General features: G+C 49.2%; 3 protein-coding genes across 10 annotated transcripts; 1 reads left to right on the top strand and 2 right to left on the bottom strand.

The window, feature by feature from the left end:
- Positions 1-1002: 1002 nt before the first annotated feature.
- Positions 1003-7134, bottom strand: NDUFS3 (NADH:ubiquinone oxidoreductase core subunit S3). Of its 2 annotated transcripts, none has more exons than XM_033204914.1 (7): positions 6927-7088; positions 6752-6817; positions 5545-5642; positions 5183-5332; positions 3629-3754; positions 3375-3494; positions 1003-1254 (listed from the first exon to the last, which is right to left on the bottom strand). In XM_033204914.1, the coding sequence occupies exons 1-7, from the start codon at positions 6997-6999 to the stop codon at positions 1087-1089; spliced, it is 801 nt and encodes a 266-aa protein (XP_033060805.1). In that variant the 5' UTR covers positions 7000-7088; the 3' UTR covers positions 1003-1086. The 2 variants fall into 2 exon arrangements, with proteins under 2 accessions (XP_033060805.1, XP_033060804.1); XM_033204913.1 differs by having other exon boundaries at positions 1005-1254; positions 6701-6817; positions 6927-7134.
- Positions 7076-13295, top strand: KBTBD4 (kelch repeat and BTB domain containing 4). 5 transcript variants are annotated; one of them, XM_033204910.1, is made up of 4 exons: positions 7076-7263; positions 8052-8669; positions 10136-10242; positions 11702-13295. In XM_033204910.1, exons 2-4 carry the CDS (start codon positions 8081-8083, stop codon positions 12560-12562), a joined length of 1557 nt encoding a protein of 518 aa, XP_033060801.1. In that variant the 5' UTR covers positions 7076-7263; positions 8052-8080; the 3' UTR covers positions 12563-13295. The 5 variants fall into 5 exon arrangements, with proteins under 5 accessions (XP_033060801.1, XP_033060802.1, XP_033060800.1 ...); XM_033204911.1 differs by having other exon boundaries at positions 8056-8669; XM_033204909.1 differs by having other exon boundaries at positions 7082-7158.
- Positions 13296-13674: 379 nt separating this feature from the next.
- On the bottom strand, positions 13675-20800 carry PTPMT1 (protein tyrosine phosphatase mitochondrial 1). 3 transcript variants are annotated; one of them, XM_033204915.1, is made up of 4 exons: positions 20335-20800; positions 20145-20225; positions 15906-16097; positions 13675-14022 (listed from the first exon to the last, which is right to left on the bottom strand). In XM_033204915.1, the coding sequence occupies exons 1-4, from the start codon at positions 20506-20508 to the stop codon at positions 13864-13866; spliced, it is 606 nt and encodes a 201-aa protein (XP_033060806.1). In that variant the 5' UTR covers positions 20509-20800; the 3' UTR covers positions 13675-13863. The 3 variants fall into 3 exon arrangements, with proteins under 3 accessions (XP_033060806.1, XP_033060808.1, XP_033060807.1); XM_033204917.1 differs by lacking the exon at positions 15906-16097 and having other exon boundaries at positions 13681-14022; XM_033204916.1 differs by lacking the exon at positions 20145-20225 and having other exon boundaries at positions 13681-14022; positions 20335-20774.
- Positions 20801-21215: the final 415 nt, after the last annotated feature.

Below are 21215 nucleotides of genomic sequence, written 5' to 3' on the forward strand. Positions count from 1 at the left end.
GGGAGGATCAACTGAGCCCAGGCAGTCTAGACTGCAGTGAACCATGATCACACTGCTGTACTCACTCTAGCTTGGGCGACAGACCAAGAACCTGTCTCAAAAAACCCCCACCAGCCCAGCGCGGTGGCTCACACCTGTAATCCCAGCACTTTGGGAGGCCAAGGCGGGTGGATCACATGAGGTCGGGAGTTCGAGACCAGCCTGACCAACATGGAGAAACCCCATCTCTACTAAAAACACAAAATTGGCCGGGTGTGGTGGCACAAGCCTGTAATCCCAGCTACTCAGGAGGCTGAGGCAGAGAATTGCTTGAACCCGGGAGGCGGAGGTTTCAGTGAGCCAAGATCATGCCATTGCACTCCAGCCTGAGCAACAATAGCAAAACTCTGCCTCAAAAGAAAAAAAAAAAAAAAAAAAAAACCCACCATTCTCAGCTCAGGCCAGAAACCAGGAAGGTTTCTTTAGCCCAAGAGTGATGGGCTGCCATGCCACACCCATCCTGAATCCCTGTGGACAGTGAGAACTTTTAATTACAGCTCCAGAATTCCTCTCAGAAATACATCCATGCCTGCAGGCCACTAGGTCTGCAACTACACTCTTTAGTCCCATTAAAATAGACCCCCAGCTGAGTGTGGTGGCTCACACCTATAATCCCAGCACTTTGGGAGGCCAGTAGTTCAAGACCAGCCCAGGCAACATGGTGAAACCCCATCTCTACAAAAACTAGCTGGGCGTGGTGACGCACATCTGTAATCCCAGCTTCTCGGGAGGCTGAGGTGGGAGAACTGCTTGAGCCCAGGAGGCGGAGGTTGCAGTGAGCCGAGATTGTGCCATTGCACTCCAGCCTGGGCAACAAGAGCAAGACACTGTCTCAGAAAATAGAAAACAAAAAAACCCACAAGACTCCCTGGTTTAGTAGTGTCTCTCTAAGGGAGCAGGGAAACACCCCTGCCTGCCTGTGTCCCCAAACATCATTTCTCTCCATTACAAGCACACACGAATTGGTGAGTCTAAGTAGGAATTTATTTACACTGACACTCAATCTTAGATAAGGCGCTGTCTAGGATCCACATGCCTTCCCTGGAGCTACTTGGCTTCAGGCTTCTTATCTCCGGCTTCAAGCTTGAGACTCTCCGGGGGTTGGCGATAGACTGGGAAAGCCTCCCAGGGGCTGTTCAGGTCAAATTTGCGGAACTCTTGGGCCAACTCCACCGGCTCTGCCACCACCCGCTTCACCTCATCGTCATAGCGTAACTGCAGGAGCAAAAGGCAGGCTTGAGCACTAAGGAAGTCCCTATTATAGCTACAAAGGAGCCTATTTTTCACGAGGCTATGGATGACTTTCCCCAGCCCAGTTCCTCTCCGTTACTGACTCCTGTCCCAGCCTCTGTTAATAAGTCTCCATCCACACCTGTGTTACCCATCAGCTCCCATCCCAACCAGCTAGAGTGTGAGATTCCAAAATGTAGGATACCTCTCATGCCCTGCCAGCACCAGTCAGACTCCCCTGCTCACCACTCCTGCATCAGGAGCTCCCAACTGACTGCTCACCCACCCACACACTCTTATAAGGTAATGGTAAGCATCTGCCCAGGATTGGAGTAGTGGGTGGCTGAAAAGAGTAAACCTAAACTGGCAGATACACAACCTCTGGCCCCGAGCCCTTGGCATATTCACTGTCCAGATCTAAAGCGGTACATTTGACATGGCTTTTCTTGTTACTGGGGGATCAAATGGATGAGGTCAGGATCATCAGGTGCTAGAGGGAAGAGGCAAACCAGGTGAGGCAGATAGCAGGAGTGGGGTGAAAGGGAGAAGCGGGGGAGATAAGCCCTGCCCAGAAGTAGCCTAAGAGGGAAATAGGAGCATGCAAAGCACTAACACAGCAGGAGTGACTGGGGACTAAAAGAGCAGGGCTGGAGCACCACATCTCAGCATTTCTAAACAGTTACTTTGCTATAAAATTCATGAGTAATATTACACACTATCTTCCTGCAAATAAACAACCTGCAGCACCACTGAAATTCTTATTCAATTACTGGTCCCACCTCAGAGGCAATTTTTGAGGGCTAAACATTTGGTGTCTTCCCGGTCACTGCCTTCCCAGAGAGCCAGGGCAGGGTAAAATAATCCTCTACTTTCAGGTTTTAGGGACAGACTATGTCCTCAAGGCTGCCTTGATCATTAAAATTATCATTACAATAATGGATAGCACTGGCCAGGTGCGGTGGCTCACGCCTGTAATCCCAGCACTTTGAGAGGCCGAGGTGGGCAGATGGCTTGAGCCCAGGAATTTGAGACCAGTCTGGGCAACATGGAGAAACCCCATCTCTACAAAAAATACAAAAATTTGCTGGACATGGTGGTGCACACCTGTAGTCCCAGCTACTCGGAGGGCTGAGAGGTGTGAGGATTACTTGAGCCTGGAGATGGAGGCTGCAGTGAGCCGTGATCGCACCACTGCACTCCATCCTGGGTGACAGAGTGAGACCCTGACACACGTACATAACATCAATTGAGCCTTATAATACAGCAGGCTTCATACAGCATTTTTTTTTTTTTTTTTGAGACGGAGTCTCACTCTGTCACCCGGGCTGGAGTGCAGTGGCCGGATCTCAGCTCACTGCAAGCTCCGCCTCCTGGGTTTACGCCATTCTCCTGCCTCAGCCTCCCGAGTAGCTGGGACTACAGGCGCCCACCACCTCGTCCAGCTAGTTTTTTTTGTATTTTTTTAGTAGAGACGGGGTTTCACCATGTTAGCCAGGATGGTCTCGATCTCCTGACCTCGTGATCCGCCCGTCTTGGCCTCCCTTACAGGCTTGAGCCACCGCGCCCGCCGATTTATTTATTTAGAGATAGGGTCTCACTCTGTCACCCAGGCTGGAGAACAGTGGCATGATATTGGCTCACTGCAACCTCTGCCTCCTAGGCTCAAGTGATCCTCCCACCTCAGCCTCTTGAGCAGCCAGGACCACGGGCATGTACCACCATGCCCTGTTAATTTTTCTATTTTTTTGTAGAGATGAGGTTTCACCATGTTGTCCAGGCTGTTCTCGAACTCCTGGACTCAAGCACTCCTCCTGTCTCCCAAAGTGCTGGGATTACAGGCGTGAGCCTACACATTCATTATTTAATGCCTGTCACAAATCTATTAGTTAAGTGCTATTATTATTGCCATTTTAAGATGAGAAAGCTAAGTCAGTCAAACCAAGTAATTTGCCCCAGGTTACAAAAATGAAACTAGGATCTGAATCCAGGGCCCATGCTCTTAAACCACCACAATCCACAGACCGCATTTCCTGCCATTCCGGGGATCCCCTGAGTTCCCTGCAAGTCCCTCCCTGAGACTGCTGTCCCAGTTCCAAGGCTCCTACCTCAACATAGCCAGATAGAGGAAAGTCTTTCCGGAAAGGATGTCCCTCGAAGCCATAATCCGTCAGGATCCTTCTTAGATCAGGGTGGTTAGCAAAGAAGACTCCAAACATGTCCCAGATCTAGGAAAGAGACCCCCTCAAACAGCCAATCCATCAAGACCAACAACAGGGGAAGGGGCTACGTGGCATCCCAAAGTCTCAACCAGTTCTGCAACTCTGGCCCAGAGGCAGGTCCACCATATCCGGTAACTCACCTCCCTTTCATACCAGTTGGCTGCCTTGAACACAGAGATAGCGGACTCAATGGGTGTCAACTCATCTGTGTAGGTCTTCACACGGATCCGTGAGTTGAAGCGCAGAGACAACAGGTTGTAGACAATCTAGGGAGAACAGAAGGATCTGGAGGGATGATATGGGAGTCCCTGGTTGGGAGAGTTCTGCCCTGTGACCCTGCCTTCTATTCTGAACCTCAAATCCTCAAGATTCTCCTATGCTTACAACTACTTCCAAAGGCCCAGGCCACAGCTGTAGCTTAGCATGTCAGCATGCCTGTGTTTGTTCATACTATTGCCTTTGTCAGGAATATTTCCCTGGTCCACCTCACAAGGCTAATTCCTGGTCTCCTGCTCATGTGTTAAGATTCAGCACAAACGGCCGGGCGCGGTGGCTCAAGCCTGTAATCCCAGCACTTTGGGAGGCCAAGATGGGCGGATCACGAGGTCAGGAGATCGAGACCATCCTGGCTAACACGGTGAAACCCCATCTCTACTAAAAATACAAAAACGAGCCAGGCGAGGTGGCGGGCGTCTGTAGTCCCAGCTACTCAGGAGGCTGAGGCAGGAGAATGGCGTAAACCCGGGAGGCGGAGCTTGCAGTGAGCTGAGATCTGGCCACTGCACTCCAGTCCCGGCGACAGAGCGAGACTCCGCCTCAAAAAAAAAAAAAAAAAAAAAAAGATTCAGCACAAACATTTTCTCTCTTCAAAGAAGCCTCCCAGACAGGGCCAAGTGCCCCTCCTGCTTTCTTAAAGCATCCCTCTAATATCCTTTGTATTATATGTTACTACAGTAAGCTGTTTAGGTATCTTTCTCCTTCACTAGAGTGTGGGGGACTCCTGGAGGACAAATACTTCATGTTATTTCTCTCTCCATCCCAGAGTCTAGCAAACAGTATATAATCAGTAAAATATTAATAGCTAAATGTATTGAAAACTTACTGTGTGCTAACAATTTACTTGAACTATCTCATTGGATCCTTATAACTATTCTATAAGACAGGGGGAGCTTTATATTTATTTTCCAGATAAGAAAATGAAAGCTCAGAAAGATTAAACAAGGGCCAGGTACCGTGGTTCATGCCTGTAATCCCAGCACTTTGGGAACCCAAGGCAGGCAGATCACGAGGTCAGGAAATCGAGACCATCCTGGCCAACATGGTGAAACCCTGTCTCTACTAAAAAAATACAAAAAATTAGCCAGGTGTGGTGGCATGCACCTGTAGTCCCAGCTACTCAGGGGGCTGAGGCAGGGGAATAGCTTGAACCCGGGAAACGGAGGTTGCAGTGAGCCAAGATCATGCCACTGCACTCCAGCCTGACAACAAAGCAAGATTTGGTCAAAAAAAAAAGAAAGATTAAACAAAATATTTGAGTTATCTGAGGTCCCGTGGCCATTTAGTGGCAGAACCAAGATCCAAACTTGAGATCTACTTGACTCTGAAGTCCCAGTTTAACTGCTGTGCTCTATTGTTTGTTACAAATTGAAATTAATACCCTTACCCCCTAAACCTTCTCAAATCTCCCTACTGACCTCAAAACGGTTCTGCCGAGTTGGGACATCCACTGCTGTCAAGTCAACCAGGGATTTGAACTGTGCATTGGTGTGATCCCTGAGGAAAGTCAGCACTGGGATGACGCCATCAGGATGGATACAGACCTCTAACTCATTGAAGCAGGACACCTGCACACATGGAAGGGAGGGGAGAGGGAACAAAGAGCTACTGAGGGAACAGCTAACTTCAGCTGGAGTCACCTGGCTTAATGCTGAGGGAAAAGTCCAAGGTTGGGATGGAGGAGTCTGTAGTTTCTTTGAAACCAGTCTGCCCACTCCCACATGCCCTGAGAACATGGTTCTTTCTTGGCCCAGACCCAAATAACAGTGGTACATATTACCTGAACTTGTTGGACATACTTGGGCAAGATTTCAGCCACATACTCTCCAAAAGCTGAGAGCTGCTTGTGGGCCACATCATTCCGTGGTCTGACAGTGGCTGGAAGGAAAAGGCATATTTAACAAAGAAATGGAGAAGGCAAAAGCCAGCCCTGTATCCATTCTCTTGGGCTTTTAAGGGATGTCAAATCCAGTAAAGGCTCCCTGCAGCACCCTGAGAAAGGTGCATGTGAAAGGTTTCCCTTCCAGGGAATAGAATGATGAAAACTTGGGGAAAGTGCTACCTTAACTACACAGTCCTCAGAAAGACTCTTAATATAGCAGCTGGGGTGTTCACCTCTTCTCAAAATTACAGTTGTTCCCTCACATTGCCTGCATTTCTGCTAAAGCAGTAGTCCCAGTTCTCCTGTCAGACTAAGAGCTGTTTGAGGATGGGAACCAGAACTTTTGCTTCTCTGTAACTCCTTAGCATGTAAGTTTATACCAGGTTTTCAAGATAAGAAATTCAGGGCTTGAGGAGCCCTCACAGACTGTCTCCTTGAAACCTACTTTTTTTTTTTTTTTTTGTATCAATGAGAAGGCTGAGGCCCAGAAAAGGGAAAATGCTAGGTCTCCTAACTCCCAGTGCGTGCATCTTGACTGTAACATAATATGTACATACTCATTCATGCAACCCTAAACCACTGAGCACTCACACATCACAAGCTACGGAATGATGGTTAGCTTTTCCTGCCTCTGGCAGCAGGCAGGCCTACTTTGTCATTCACTAGGTCTCTGACCGTGGGCAGTTTAATTCTTTGGACTGTTTCCTGATCTATAGTAAGAAGAGTAAGATACTATCTACCCCATAAGGCTGTTGTGAGGACGAAATAAGATCATTCACTAAAACGCTTAGCGAGGTGCCAGGCACACATTAAGCACTCAATTAACGTGAGGTGAGGACTAAAGGGCACATTGCTTGCTTTCAAAGAGCTGACAGTTTAATCAGACAAAAAGGGGACCATTGAAAAGGACAAGGGACAATCAGGGCCATAACAGAGAGGCCTAAGGGTACAGGGAGGGCTCGATTCTGCATGCAGGGTGAAGACCACCGCAGTCAGGTCTCCAAGATTTGCCAGGAAGACGCAGGGAAGGGCATCCTGGGGCAAGGACAGGCACCTGGGGGCCCCGCCGACAGTTCAGGGAAGAGCGCTGCCAGCACATACTCACGGCGCGTGTCGGCCCCGGCGCTCTCCCGCCTCACCGGCAGCAACAGAACTGAGGGTCGCCCAGCCCCTGCACAGGGAGATAAAAGGCACAGACGCGCGGGGTGAGCCCTGAAGAGCTCTCTGCACTGGACACGCCGCTGCGCCTGACCCCGGTCTCAGCTAGTTGCCCCTCTCACCCCTGGTCAGCGTCGCGGCCCCCACGATTCCACGCCACCACAGCCTAGCTGCTGCCGTCGCCGCCGCCGCCATGGTACCCAGACGCAGACTAGGCAGCAGACGGAAAGACAGCAGGACACGGAGCCCCAAGGGCACGGACCGGAAGCGGAAGGGTGCAGCAGATCTTCTTCCGGGCGGACGTGGAGCCGGAAGCAGAGGTTCCGGGCTCCGGGATGAAAGGAGGGAACGCAGGTGAGAAAGCGAGACAGGCAGGTAGGGAAACCGTGAGGTGAGCGTGGTCCTAGCTCCGTGTGGCAGAGCCTGGAGAGAAGGCGAGGACGTTGAAGAACCAGACGGGTGAGAGGAGGGGAGGGGGCGGGCGTTCTGGGTTCTGCACTACACACCCCTCCCCCGCTCTCTCAGCCAAGCTTTTGACGAGGGCGGGCGGGCCTGAGTGGGAAGAACGGTTTCCCCGGCGACGGTTTCCCAGGCGACTCCAGGTGGAGCGGGGACATTGCACAGGGCCATGGGCCTCCCAGTGCCCCGCCCTGAGGGCGGCTGGACTTGAGTTCTGGGACGCAGCCATAGGGAGTCTTTCAAGCGAGCGGGAAAAGTAGCTCAGAAGAGAGCAAATGTGAGACTGACGTATATCCCAGGCTAGGCCTCATATGGAGCGTCTTAACTCCATGCGCGGGGAAGGAGAGGACCTGGCCACTAGGCCGGGGCGGGGGGTCCTTTTTGTCTGATTCTACTGCCCCGAACTTCACTAGTTTTATGCCCCAGTTACTTGGTTAGTAAGGCTTTTACGGTCACAGGCCTCCCCCAGCCCTTTGCTTTCATATATTGACCTACATCCCAAGTCTTTTGTTAATATCATGGAACGGAATTATTCCGTGTTTTCTCAGGAAAACACCCAGAGTTGGAACTTTTATTGATTTCATCAGCGGAGTGGTGCCACTGGGGAGAACGAACCCAGGTTTGGTTAAAGGATAGCGTCAGGGACATCATGGACAGGGCCAGGACTAAGGTCAATCTGGACCCACTTTGCTCTCACTTCTTCCGTTTCCCTCCCTGAGTTGGACAGTTGGATTCACAGATTATGGCTGTGAATTCCGCAAGTTACTCAAGGTGGTGTTGCTTTGCAGACAGCTGGCAGAGAGAGAAGTTGGTTAGCATGGAATCACCAGAGGAGCCTGGAGCATCCATGGATGAGAACTACTTTGTGAACTACACTTTCAAAGATCGGTCACACTCAGGCCGTGTGGCTCAAGGCATCATGAAACTGTGTCTAGAGGAGGAGCTCTTTGCTGATGTCACCATTTCGGTGGAAGGCCGGGAGTTTCAGCTCCATCGGCTGGTCCTCTCAGCTCAGAGCTGCTTCTTCCGATCCATGTTCACTTCCAACCTGAAGGAGGCCCACAACCGGGTGATTGTGCTGCAGGATGTCAGTGAGTCTGTTTTCCAGCTCCTGGTTGATTATATCTACCATGGGACTGTGAAACTTCGAGCTGAGGAGTTGCAGGAAATTTATGAGGTGTCAGACATGTATCAGTTGACATCTCTCTTTGAGGAATGCTCTCGGTTTTTGGCCCGCACAGTGCAAGTGGGAAACTGCCTTCAGGTGATGTGGCTGGCAGATCGGCACAGTGATCCTGAGCTCTATACTGCTGCCAAACACTGTGCCAAGACCCACCTGGCCCAGCTGCAGAATACAGAGGAATTTCTCCACTTGCCTCACCACCTACTCACAGATATCATCTCGGGTAAGTTTAGGGAGGGGACACACCATACCCAGTTACTTGGCTGTGATGTTCAGTGAATGTTCTAGTTTAGGAGAAAGGAACCCTCATGCTTCCTGGTGTTAGTTTACATTATTATTCCTGCATTCTTACTGAGATAACCTGCTGAGAAAGATTGAGTTGAGATTCAGTGTAATTGCTGTCAGAGACACAGTGCGTTAGAGGAAGAAGCCAGGAAAATTAAAGCACAACACTTAACCACACAGAAGTACTGAGGAGTGATTTGTATTATACTCTAATTTCTCCTGTACTTTGGATGTCCCGGTGGGTCTATTTACCTATGTAAATTGGTGATGAGGTAAGATATCTAAGACTAAACACTTTTTTAGTGATGGGCCAACGTCAGGAAACAATCCTAACCCTGCAAGTGAGATATAACCATACTTAAGGTGTGAGGTTGGCCAGGCACGGTGGCTCATGCCTGTAATCCCAACACTTTGGGAGGCCAAGGTGGGTGGATCATCTGAGGTCAGGAGTTCGAGACCACCCTGGCCAACATGGTGAACTCCTGTCTCCACAAAAAAATACAAAAATTAGCTGGATGTCGTGGTGGGCACCTGTAGTCTCAGCTAATTGGGAAGGCTGAGGCAGGAGAATCACTTGAACCCAGAGGCAGAGGTTGCAGTGAGCCGAGATCGTGCCACTGCACTCCAGCTTGGGCAACAGAGCAAGACTCCATCTCAAAAAAAAAAAAAAAAAAAGGTATGAGCTCTATAGTTTAGTAGGTTGCTTCCATGGCAGATGGGAGCATATCGAGCCATCCATTTTGATTTAAAAAAGCAAGGCACAGGCCAGGTGCAGTGGCTCAAGCCTGTAATCCCAGCACTTTGGGAGGCCGAGACGGGCGGATCACAAGCTCAGGAGATCGAGACCATCCTGGCTCACACGGTGAAACCCGTCTCTACTAAAAAAATACAAAAAAAAAAACCAGCCGGGCGAGGTGACGGGCGCCTGTAGTCCCAGCTACTCGGGAGGCTGAGGCAGAAGAATGGCGTAAACCCGGGAGGCGGAGCTTGCAACGAGCTGAGATCCGGCCACAGCACTCCAGCCTGGGTGACAGAGCAAGACTCTGTCTCAAAAAAAAAGAAAAAAGAAAAAGAAAATAAGAAAATTAGCCAGGCGTGGTGGTGCACACTTGTAGTCCCAGCTACTCGGGAGGCTGTAGCAGGATTGCTGGAGCCCAGGAGGTTGAGGCTACAGTGATGGTGATTGTGCCATTGCATTCCTGCCTGAGCGACAGGGTGAGACCCTGCCCCCCCCCAAAAAAAGGGCAATTTCAGGTTAATTTCATGTATATGTGTATGTATGCATGTACACATATACACATGCCCAGGAGTAGTCTAATAAGGTGGTTCACATCTTTAAAGTCCCTTACTCTGAATTTCTCTTTCGGATTGTCACTGACCATGCCTTTCCTCTGGCTCTCACAGATGGAGTTCCATGTTCTCAGAACCCAACAGAGGCAATAGAAGCCTGGATTAACTTTAATAAAGAGGAAAGAGAGGCTTTTGCAGAGTCACTCAAGACAAGCTTGAAGGTAAGGCAAATCTCTTGATTGTTGAGACTGCATACTCTCCATGCATTCTCGCCATCAGTTAACCTGGCCTCTTTTTTTTTTTTTTTTTTAAGACAATTCTCGCTTTGTCGCCCAGGCTGGAGTGCAGTGGCGCAATCTCAGCTCACTGCAACCTCCACTTCCCAGTTTCAGGTGATTCTCCTGCCTCAGCCTCCCAAGTAGCTGGGATTACAGGTGCTGCCACCACGCCTGACTAATTTGTGTATTTTTTAGTAGAGATGGGGTTTCACAACATTGGCCAGGCTGGTCTGGAACTCCTGACCTCAGATGGCCTGCCTGCCTCTGCCTCCCAAAGTGCTGGGATTACAGGTGTGAGCCACTGTGCCTGGCCTAACCTGGCCTCTTTGTGTGTATGTATGTGTGTCTGTGTGAGAGAGAGAGAGAGATGGAGTTTCGCTCTTGTCACCCAGGCTAGAGTACAATGGTGTGATTTCAGCTTCAAGTGATTTTTCTGCGTCAGCCTCCCAAGTAGCTGGGATTTCAGACGCCCACCACCACACCCAGCTAATTTTTGTATTTTTAATAGAGACGGGTTTCACCATACTGGCCAAGCTGGTCTCATTCCTGACCTCAGGTGATCCGCCCACTTTGGCCTCCCAAAGTGTTGGGATTACAGGCGTGAGCCAGTGCGCCTGACCTAACCTGGCCTCTTTTTGATGGCCAGGTTATAAATGGTCATCTCTGTTTTCGTTTTTGCTTTTTTTTTTTTTTTTTTTTTGAGACAGAGTCTCACTCTGTTGCCCAGGCTGGAGTGCAATGGCAGGATCTCAGCTCACTGCAACCTCTACCTCTCGGGTTCAAGCAATTCTCCTGTCTAAGCCTCCGGAATAGCTGGGACTACAGGCGCATACCACCACGCCCAGCTAATTTTTGTATTTTTAGTGGAGACAGGGTTTCACCATATTGGTCAGGCTGGTCTCGAACTCTTGAGCTTAGATGATCTGCCCACCTCAGCCTCCCAAAGTGCTGGGATTACAGGTGTGAGCAACCGTGCCTGGCCATCTCTGTTTTTTTAATTTTTTATATTTATTTATTATTTTTTTGAATAAGTCATCTCTGGCTTGAAGTTGATATAAGCTGGGGAGAAGGATGTCTTTGTAACCCCAGAACCACCAATCTATGAGCTTTCAAAGTTCCTTGAGAACTACTTTCATCAAGTTAACAATCTTAATCACCCTTTGTCCAAAGCACCAGCTTTTGAGAATTTTAAAAGTTACAAGGGTGAATACAAGATTCTCCTCCCGGCATAAATTGCCTCAAAGAAAGTGACTAGAGGACAGTTGGATGCCATACAGTAATTAGAGAGTAGTATGTTAAAGCTAGGTACAAGTGTGAAATCCGGGATCTTAAGGATATGTGTCTTAGCGGAGCCTTAGCCTAGAACATAACAGCTGTCATGTAATTTTAATTTTGCCAATAGGAAATTGGGGAGAATGTGCACATTTACCTGATTGGGAAAGAGTCATCTCGTACCCACTCGTTGGCTGTGTCCTTGCACTGTGCAGAAGATGACTCCATCAGTGTAAGTGGCCAAAACAGCTTGTGCCACCAGATCACTGCGGCCTGCAAGCATGGTGGAGACTTGTATGTGGTGGGAGGGTCCATCCCACGGCGCATGTGGAAGTGCAACAATGCCACTGTTGACTGGGAGTGGTGTGCTCCTTTGCCTCGGGACCGGCTCCAGCACACCCTGGTGTCTGTACCCGGGAAAGATGCCATATATTCACTGGGTGGCAAGACACTACAAGATACCCTCTCCAATGCAGTCATTTATTATCGCGTAGGTGATAATGTGTGGACAGAGACAACCCAGCTAGAGGTGGCTGTGTCAGGGGCTGCTGGTGCCAACCTCAACGGGATCATCTACTTACTGGGGGGGGAGGAGAATGATCTGGACTTCTTTACCAAACCTTCCCGACTCATCCAGTGCTTTGACACAGAGACAGACAAATGCCATGTGAAGCCCTATGTGCTGCCCTTTGCAGGCCACATGCACGCAGCTGTGCATAAAGATCTGGTGTTCATCGTGGCTGAAGGGGACTCCCTGGTATGTTACAATCCCTTGCTAGACAGCTTCACCCGGCTTTGCCTTCCTGAGGCCTGGAGCTCTGCCCCATCCCTCTGGAAGATTGCCAGCTGTAACGGGAGCATCTATGTCTTCCGGGACCGATATAAAAAGGGGGATGCCAACACCTACAAGCTTGACCCTGCCACTTCAGCCGTAACTGTCACAAGAGGTATTAAGGTGCTGCTTACCAATTTGCAGTTTGTGTTGGCCTAAGGCTGTGGGGAGGGGAGGAGAGCTGCTCACTCCTTTTCCCTCCCCATCCAAACCCAAAGTCCCCCGGGCCCCAATTCAGAGTCATGTATTGTTTGGCACATACTAGAAAGGCAGTGCCTCAGCCCTTCCCTGAACCCATGGAGGTGTTCTGTTTGGGGCTTTTTAGGCTGCTGCTGCTCAGCTGGTTGCTTGAACTGACAGCAGGCCAGCCTGTTCTCTGCCGCCACCTAGTCATTGTGTGCCTCACCACAGCTTGCTTAAAGCAAGCTGTTTCTCAGACCTTAGGCACAGCCTCTCCTCTTTACCTGATCCATGTTAAATATAAGCACCCCTGATCCCAGGACATAAGGAAAGATGCCCAATTGTACTTTTGTTCTATAGCCTATGAAGTGGCTAGTTGATCATTTTTCCACAAAGAATTAGGTGTTAAGAGTTTTCCTTCAGGCTTAACTTAGGAGAATGGACTAAGCTGAAGGTGCACTTCACCAGCAAGAGTCAACTCTAGAATTCAGGACGTTCCTTCTATTGTTTTCTCATCCATCTGTCAGGAAATGTAACTTTGGTTTTATTTTTGGCTTATTCCAAGGGATAAGCCAGAAAATAGAAATGATTATTTCTGATTAATAGCAGAAACTTTTTCAAGCTCAAATATATAAGGTGTCTGCTCTTTTAAAAGCTCTAAGCTAAGTCAAGAGCTAGGAAGTGTTGATACAAATAAAAGTTTTTGAAGGGATGTGTGTGTCTGTGTTGAATCCCGAAGGGGTGACTTTGAAGAGGGGAGGGTGTTTCATTCCCTCAGGGGGGCTCCTTACGCACCACCACGTGGCTCAGTCTGCAGCGGCCCTGACTGCAGCCCATGCTCCCACTTCTCCAGACAGGATCCCTCCTCCACAGGGCCAGTGAGACTCAGATTCCGACAGTGGCAAAGAGCCAGAGCTGAGTTTCCTTTTTTTCTAGTGCTAAGTCTTTTGAGTTGTGGTGCTAAATATTATATTAGGCACAATATTAGGTACATAATAGATTTTTGTTAAAATACTTCTTTAGGTCTATTCAAGAAAAGAAGATGGCCCCATCCCTGTCCTGTATCCCATGAATACAAGCCACACTAAATCTTTTCCTTTCTAGTCACACAACAGTGTTATCTCAAGAAAACGAAACAAGACAGAAAAAGCAAAATTACCTATTACCTATTGGCACATTTCAGTTATGTCAAGTCTGGACTTAAGCCCTGTTGGTCCTGTTAAGTATTTTTTATTCTGTATCAAGCAGGAGTGTCTTGAGTTCTTTCTAATCCACATACATCATGTCTTTGAAGTGTCAAAAGTCCCATCCTTTGCTGCCCCTGCAGTAACCTGCTTGTGGAACTGTTGAAGAACATCCAGCTGGCCAGGCCTGATGTGGATGTAAGACCGGATCTTGGCGATGGCTCTTACAGCCTCCTCTGGACTCCATCTGTGCACCTGAAGTACAGGGTTGAGAAATCAGCAGAGAAAGAAGCAGGTGTCAACGTGCCCTTAACACATGAGCAGGTGCTAAAGGACTTCGAGAGTTTCATTTCTTTGGAAACTCCATTTTGGAGGTATTAAAAATCATGCTCCTTGTATTATAAATGGGAGAGTACTGTAACCACTGCAGTCAGCCAGTCTCACAATACTATGCAACAGGCCAGGTGGAAAGTCAGTCTTTCTACCCAATTCTTGCTCTGCCAAATCCTAGAAAAAGAAAGTTGCACATGAGAAGCTGAGGTCCTAAGTTCAAGACTGCCTCAGCCTACTCCACATTCTCTCCGAGCTGGGCTTTTGGTTAAAAGAACTTCTAGGAACAAGTATGCAATAGATTTTTTTTTTTTTTTTTTTTTTTTTTAATTGAGACAGTGCCTCGCTCTGTCACCCAGGCTGGAGTGCAGTGGCTATCTCAGCTCACTGCAAGCTCCGCCTCCCAGGTTCACGCCATTCTCCTACCTCAGCCTCCCAAGTAGCTGGGACTACAGGCGCCCAACACCACGCCCAGCTAATTTTTTGTATTTTTAGTAGAGACGAGGTTTCACTGTGTTAGCCAGGCTCAATCTCCTGACCTCGTGATCCGTCCGCCTCTGCCTCCCAAAGTGCTAGGATTAGAGGCGTGAGCCACCGCACCCGGCCTGCAGTAGATGTTTTTATGCAACTTGTCACCATGGCTAGAAAAACAAGTACTCATAATTTAAATAGGAGGCTTAACATGTGCTAAGGATACTTATTGGTTTAGAACTGAACAGAACCAAGAAAATACAGATTTCTAGCTTGCTAATTCATTTCTCACTTGGTGCAAAATACCCTCCTGAGACCCTGATTCCAGTAGAGTCCTTATGACCAAAATTTTAGTATTGTTCAACTATATACACACTAGTCCACAGTAACACAAGGCCAAACTTAAGCTATTCACATGACTTAGAAAATGCTCTTTGGGAGCCATTTTGTAACTCAGGTTACAAAATGATGATGGACTACAGGGTATTTGCTTCTCCTAAATATTTTTAAAGCATCCCACCTGCCAATCATGACAAATTAATAGGCAGAATCTAGTTTGGAGCCTGTTTCCAGAAACTAATATCCAGAACTTTACTCTGGAATACTTGAATAAACTTGAGTACTATAAAGCTGAAAATGATCAGCACTATTATCTACAGTATTGTTCCCTGACATGGCATTAGAACAAGTGTCTAGCCTTTTGCTGAATTTCTTTTGCAACTCCATTTTTAGAGTGCCCGCTGTGGGCCAGCACTTGATGTAATTTCTTATTTAAACTTCCTAATACATTTAGTTTGAGAAAACAGCATTAGGTATCAGTCACTTTTGCTGATCCTCACTGGTAGGCGGCAGAGCCCCAGGTTAGTCTGTCACAAGGTTCAGGTGCTTTCCATCATACCACACCACCTCCCAACAGCCTGAAATCAAGCACACAGCTCCTTCCAACAAGGCCCACCAGTAGACCATGCTATTGAATTTCTGGAAATCTGCTATAAATGGGACCAGAAAGATTTTTTTTTTTTTTTTTTTTTTTTTGAGACAGGGTTTCACTCTGCCGGCCATGCTGCAGTACAGTGGCACAAATCATGGCTCACTGCAGCTTCTACCTACCGGGCTCAGATGATCCTTCCATCTCAGCCTCCCAAAGTAGCTGGGACTACAAGTGCACACCACCACACCGAGCTAACTTTTTGTATTTTTTGTAGAGACGGCTTTGCCATGTTGCCCAGTCTGGTCTCAAACTCCTGGGCTCAAGCCATCCTCCCACTTCAAGCCTCCCAAAATGCTAGGATTGTAAGCATGTACCACGATGCCCAGCCCAGAAAGAACTTTTGTACCTGAATCAGGTATGCTGCCACCATAGTGGCACTCCTGGAGCGCCCAGCCTTACAATGCACGTAGACACACTGGCCCAGCGACTGGTACTTGAGAGCAAATTGGACTCCCTTCTGGAGGTTGTCCAAGGTAGGGATCCCAGTCATGTCTACTGTGCTGAGCCGCAGCTGCTCGACTCCTAGTCTCTTCCACTCCTGGAACCAGGTCCACCAGTATGAAAAAGAATGAAAAAAACCTGATGTGGGTGGGATGATAAGGGGCTCCTAAGAGGCAGCAAAGCAACAGGGAAATTTCAGGGTTTACTACAATGGGAATACACCGTTTCCTGTTTTCTAAAATAGAAACTTCTTACAGAAATGCTTTTTTTCCCCACTCCAGGTGAGGACAGAAATGTATTTAAAATGGCTGGCCTACATAGTTGGTTTTTCATCAAACAACAGCTATGCTGCTGAGTTAGAATTATGTCCAAGATTTAAAGTGTTCCTTTTCTTTTATTAAGACAGAGTCTCGCTCTGTTGCCCAGGCTGGAGTGCAGTGGTGTGATCTCAGCTCACTGCAACCTCAACCTCCCAGGTTCAAGCAATTCTCCTGCCTCAGCCTCCTGAGTAGCTGGGACCACAGGCACGCGCCACCAAGCCTAGCTAATTGTATTTTTAGTAGAGATGGGATTTCATCATGTTGGCCAGGATGGTCTCGAACTCCTAACCTCAGGTCATCCGCCCGCCTCAGCCTCCCAAAGTGCTGGGATTACAGGTGTGAGCCACCACACCAGCAGGTAAAGTGTTCTTAAACTACCCTTTGTGTACTTGAATATTTAGCTGCAAAATATTAGCTATATATATTTTAGCTGCAAAAAATTCAGCTGCAAATATCTTAACATTTTATTTCGGCCGGGCATGGTGGCTCACGCCTGTAATCCCAACAGTTTGTAAGGCCGAGGTGGGCAGATCACCTAAGGTCAGGAGTTCAAGACCAGCCTGGCTAACATGGTGAAACCCTGTCTCTAATAAAAATACAAAAATTAGCCAGGTGTGGTGGCGGATGCCTGTAATCCCACCTACTAGGGAGGCTGAGGCAGGAGAATTGTTTAACCCAGGAGAGAGAGGTTGCAGTGAGCAGAGATCACACCATTGTACTCCAGCCTGGGTGACAAGAGAAAAACAACATCTCCAAAAAGATACATATTTTATTTTAGAGACACAATCTTGCTATGTCGCTCAGGTCAGAGAGCAGTGGTGTGCAATCATGGCTCCCTGCAGCCTCAAACTCCTAAGCTCAAGCAGTCCTCCCACCTCTGCCTCCTGAGTAGCTGTGACTACAGCTGCATGCCACTGTGCCTGGCTAATTTTGTTATTTTTTTGTGTGGAGATGGAGGTCTCGCTATGTTGTCCAGGCTGGTCTCAATCTCCTAGCCTCAAGCCATCCTCCTGTCTCAGCCTCCCAAAGTGTTGGGATTACAGGCATGAGCCACCAGGTCCAGCCAGTGTAACTTTTTTTTTTTTTTTTTTTTTTTTTTGAGACGGAGTCTCGCTCTGTCGCCCAGGCTGGAGTGCAGTGGCCGGATCTCAGCTCACTGCAAGCTCCGCCTCCCGGGTTTACTCCATTCTCCGGCCTCAGCCTCCCGAGTAGCTGGGACTACAGGCGCCACCACCTCGCCCGGCTAGTTTTTTGTATATTTTAGTAGAGACGGGGGTTTCACCGTGTAGCCAGGATGGTCTCGATCTCCTGACCTCGTGATCCGCCCGTCTCGGCCTCCCAAAGTGCTGGGATTACAGGCTTGAGCCACCGCGCCCGGCCCAACTTTTTTTTGTATAATTTTGGCACCTGTGTAGTGATTCAGCTGCAGATGTGGAGTACAATATTTTGCCAGGGCTTTCTATTTCTCTGTCCATAAGTCTCCTCTTTTTTTACCACTTTTTTTTGAGGAAGCACATGGTAGAAAATAGGGTTATCATTTTAAAATTAAAACAAGGGGCCAGGCGCAAGACTCCGTCTGGAAAACAAAAAAAAACAAAAAAAATTAAATTAAAACAATGCACTGACCTTCATTAGTGCAATGTCACCACTTACAAAGAAGAAATAAGTGGCCAGGTGTGGTGGCTCACGCCTGTAATCCCAGATTTTGAGAGGCCAAGGTGGGTGGATCACCTGAGGTCAGGAGTTCGAGATGACTCTGGCCAACATGGCAAAACCCTATCTCCACAAAAAATACAAAAATTAGCCAGGCATGGTGGCGGGCACCTGTAATTCCAGCTACTTGGGAGGCTGAGGCAGGAGAATCACTTGAACTGGGAGGCAGACGTTGCGGTGAGCTGAGATTGCACCATTGCACTCCAGCCTGGACAATGGAGTGAGATGTGAAACTGTCTCAAAAAAAAAAAGAAGAAGAAATAGAAATAAGGTCTCTGGCAACTGGGCAAACTTTATGCTTTAAGACTTCAGATATCCTCCAGCTACTCTTATTATTAACCTCTTAATAATGAGTATCGGAGACTTTATGGTTCTGAATGAAGGTCAGCATTTTTTTTTTTTTTTTTTGAGACGGAGACTCACTCTGTCGCCCAGGCTGGCGTGCACTGGTGCAATCTCGGCTCACTGCAACTTCTGCCTCCCGGGTTCAAGCGATTCTCCTGCCTTAGTCTCCTGAGTAGCTGGGATTACAGGCGCCTGCCACCACACCCGGCTAATTTTTTTGTGTGTTTTAGTACAGATGGGGTTTCACCATTTTGGCCAGGCTGATCTCAAACTCCTGACCTCACACGATCCACCCACCTCAGCCTCCCAAAGAGCTGGGATTACAGGCGTCAAAGCCACTGCGCCTGGCCAAGTCACAAATACTTCCAGCCAAGTCACAAATATTTTTAAGATTTCAAAAAATCCTCAGGTTGAAATAATAGTATCTTCATCATGCTATATCAGTAAAACAAATGAGAAAGATAATTGTTTAGTGCTATTAGATGCCAAACACTATAAAGATAGGGCAACATTTTAAATCACATTGTAGATAACATCTTTTTTTGTTTTTTTTGAGATGGAGTCTCGCTCTGTCGCCCAGGCTGGAGTGCAGTGGCCGGATCTCGGCTCACTGCAAGCTCTGCCTCCCAGGTTTACGCCATTCTCCTGCCTCAGCCTCGCGAGTAGCTGGGACTACAAACACCTGCCACCTCGCCCGGCTAGTTTTTTGTATTTTTTTTAGTAGAGACGGGGTTTCCCCGTGTTAGCCAGGATCGTCTGGATCTCCTGACCTCGTGATCTGCCTGTCTTGACCTCCCAAAGTGCTGGGATTACAGGCTTGAGCCATCGCGCCCGGCCAGATAACATCTTCTAATAACCATTGTGGAAGATTCCACAAACAAGCCAGTCACATTTAATGAAAGTTATGCTTTAGGTCTAAACTTTGTTATGAGAGAACTTTGTAGTTCCACCATGATTTCTAACATATGACTAAAAATTCCCCCAAATCAGAGCCAAATTAACTCTACAGTTTTATGAAAAATGTGGGGAGGGGGACGTGTTAAGGGGGTGCTTTTCGTCTTAGAGTTGGCAGGGCCTTCATCTGGAATCCTTAACACTGGGAATGCTGACCCATACTCAGAGGTCAAAGTGCAGAAAGAATGAATGAAATCAGGAAGGCACAGGAAAGTTGCCTTTCAATTTTAATTTCTGATTTTGGTTACCGAAATAAGAATACATTACATTCGTTCACAAAGGAGAAATCAGACTTTGTCAACTTGCACTTTTTTTTTGAGACTGTTTCACTCCTGTCGCCCAAGGCTGGGCTGGAATGCAAGATGTCGGCTCACTGCAACCTCCACCTCCCCAGCTCAAGTGATTCTCCTGCCTTAGCCTCCCAAGTAAATGGGACTACAGGCGCACGCTAGCATTCCCGGCTACTTTTTGTATTTTTGTAGAGATGGGGGCCTCACCATGTTGCCCAGGTTGGTCAGGAACTCCTGGGCTCAAGTGATCTGCCCGCCTCCTCCTCACGCCTCCCAAAAGTGCTGGGATTACAGGCGTGAGTCACCGCGCCCGGCCCAACTTGAACTTTTAAATAAACGCCTTTCACAGTTTCTAGCCTACCTCCAGGTGCCGTTTAGAGGACCAGACCGGAGGCAAAGCAGCTTGGGACGCCTGGCTCTGGGGCATGATGACCTCCCCTAAACTTCTCTAGCCGTGCCAGGCCCAGGGCGGTGGGCGAGGGGAGCGGGCCCCCGAGCCTGCCCCGCGGCCGGGTCCCTCACCTGTGAAGAGTGGCACAGGAACCTCGTCTCATACTCCTCGTTCATGGTGATCACCCCGCGCACGTTCTCGTCCTGTACCAGCTGCCGAGGCAAAGAGGTGGCTCAGCAAAGATGGTGGGGACCCCAGCGGCCCGACAGATACGGAACGGCGGGGACGGGGCAGGGGCCCGGGCTCCCCGGCCTGGCTCACCTGGCGCGTCAAGCTCCGCAACGGCAGCGCGCCCAGCAGCACTGTGGGGTCGATGCGGTGGTACCAGTCCCGGTGCGCCCGACCCGGCACCTTCCCGCGGAACAGGGTGTAGAGCAGCGTCGGGTAGAAGAGCACCCGCGCCAGGCCGGCCTCCAGCAGCGCGGTGGCCGCCATCCCGCGCCACCCGGCCCGGCGCAGCGGCAACCCATCGGCCCCCGCGCTCGCGGTCTGGACCTGCGAGAAGAGCAGGCGGTGCCGGGGCGGGGCTGCCAGCTGCACCAGGCCTCTCGCGGGCTCGCACCGGGTGACGGCGGGGCTGGCCTGGAGCCCCCGGGGCGGGCCGCGGGGCTCTGGAGGAGGGCCCGGCGGCCTCGGGGGAGGGACCGAGGACTCCTGGGCGGGAAACTGGGATCCTGGCCAAGGGAGAGCGCGTCGCGGGCCAGACACGTGTGAGCCCCGTAGCGTGGGAAACTGAGGCCCCCGCCTGTGGCCGGTGACCTCCTTCCTCCGAGGGAAGGGGTATGACCCCAGGGGAGGAGGGCAGGAAGGACACTCCCTCCAACCCTCGACCAGAGAAGGAGGCAGTGACCTTAGGTGCGGGTGTGACCCCACCAAAGGGAAGACAAGACAAGGAAGAGGCTGTGTGCCGGGTAGCCCTGAAGAGGAGAGTGGAAAGGCTTAGAGCTTTCAAACGGAGGAGCTACCTGGGTGAGGGCCTGATCCCAGGGTGAACAGGGGACTTGGGTTGAGGTCGCCTTCCTCCTCCCGTACCCGTCCCAGGGCACGGCTCCCTCCATCATCTGACCAAACAGCAGTGTTTACATAGCAGGAAAAAATAGGAAAATATGCATTATAATGTATTAATATATCATTAAAAAATT

The sequence above is a fragment of the Trachypithecus francoisi genome, unplaced genomic scaffold (assembly GCF_009764315.1).
Source record: "Trachypithecus francoisi isolate TF-2019V2 unplaced genomic scaffold, Tfra_2.0 Lachesis_group8, whole genome shotgun sequence".
NCBI classification, from domain to species: Eukaryota; Metazoa; Chordata; class Mammalia; order Primates; family Cercopithecidae; genus Trachypithecus; species Trachypithecus francoisi.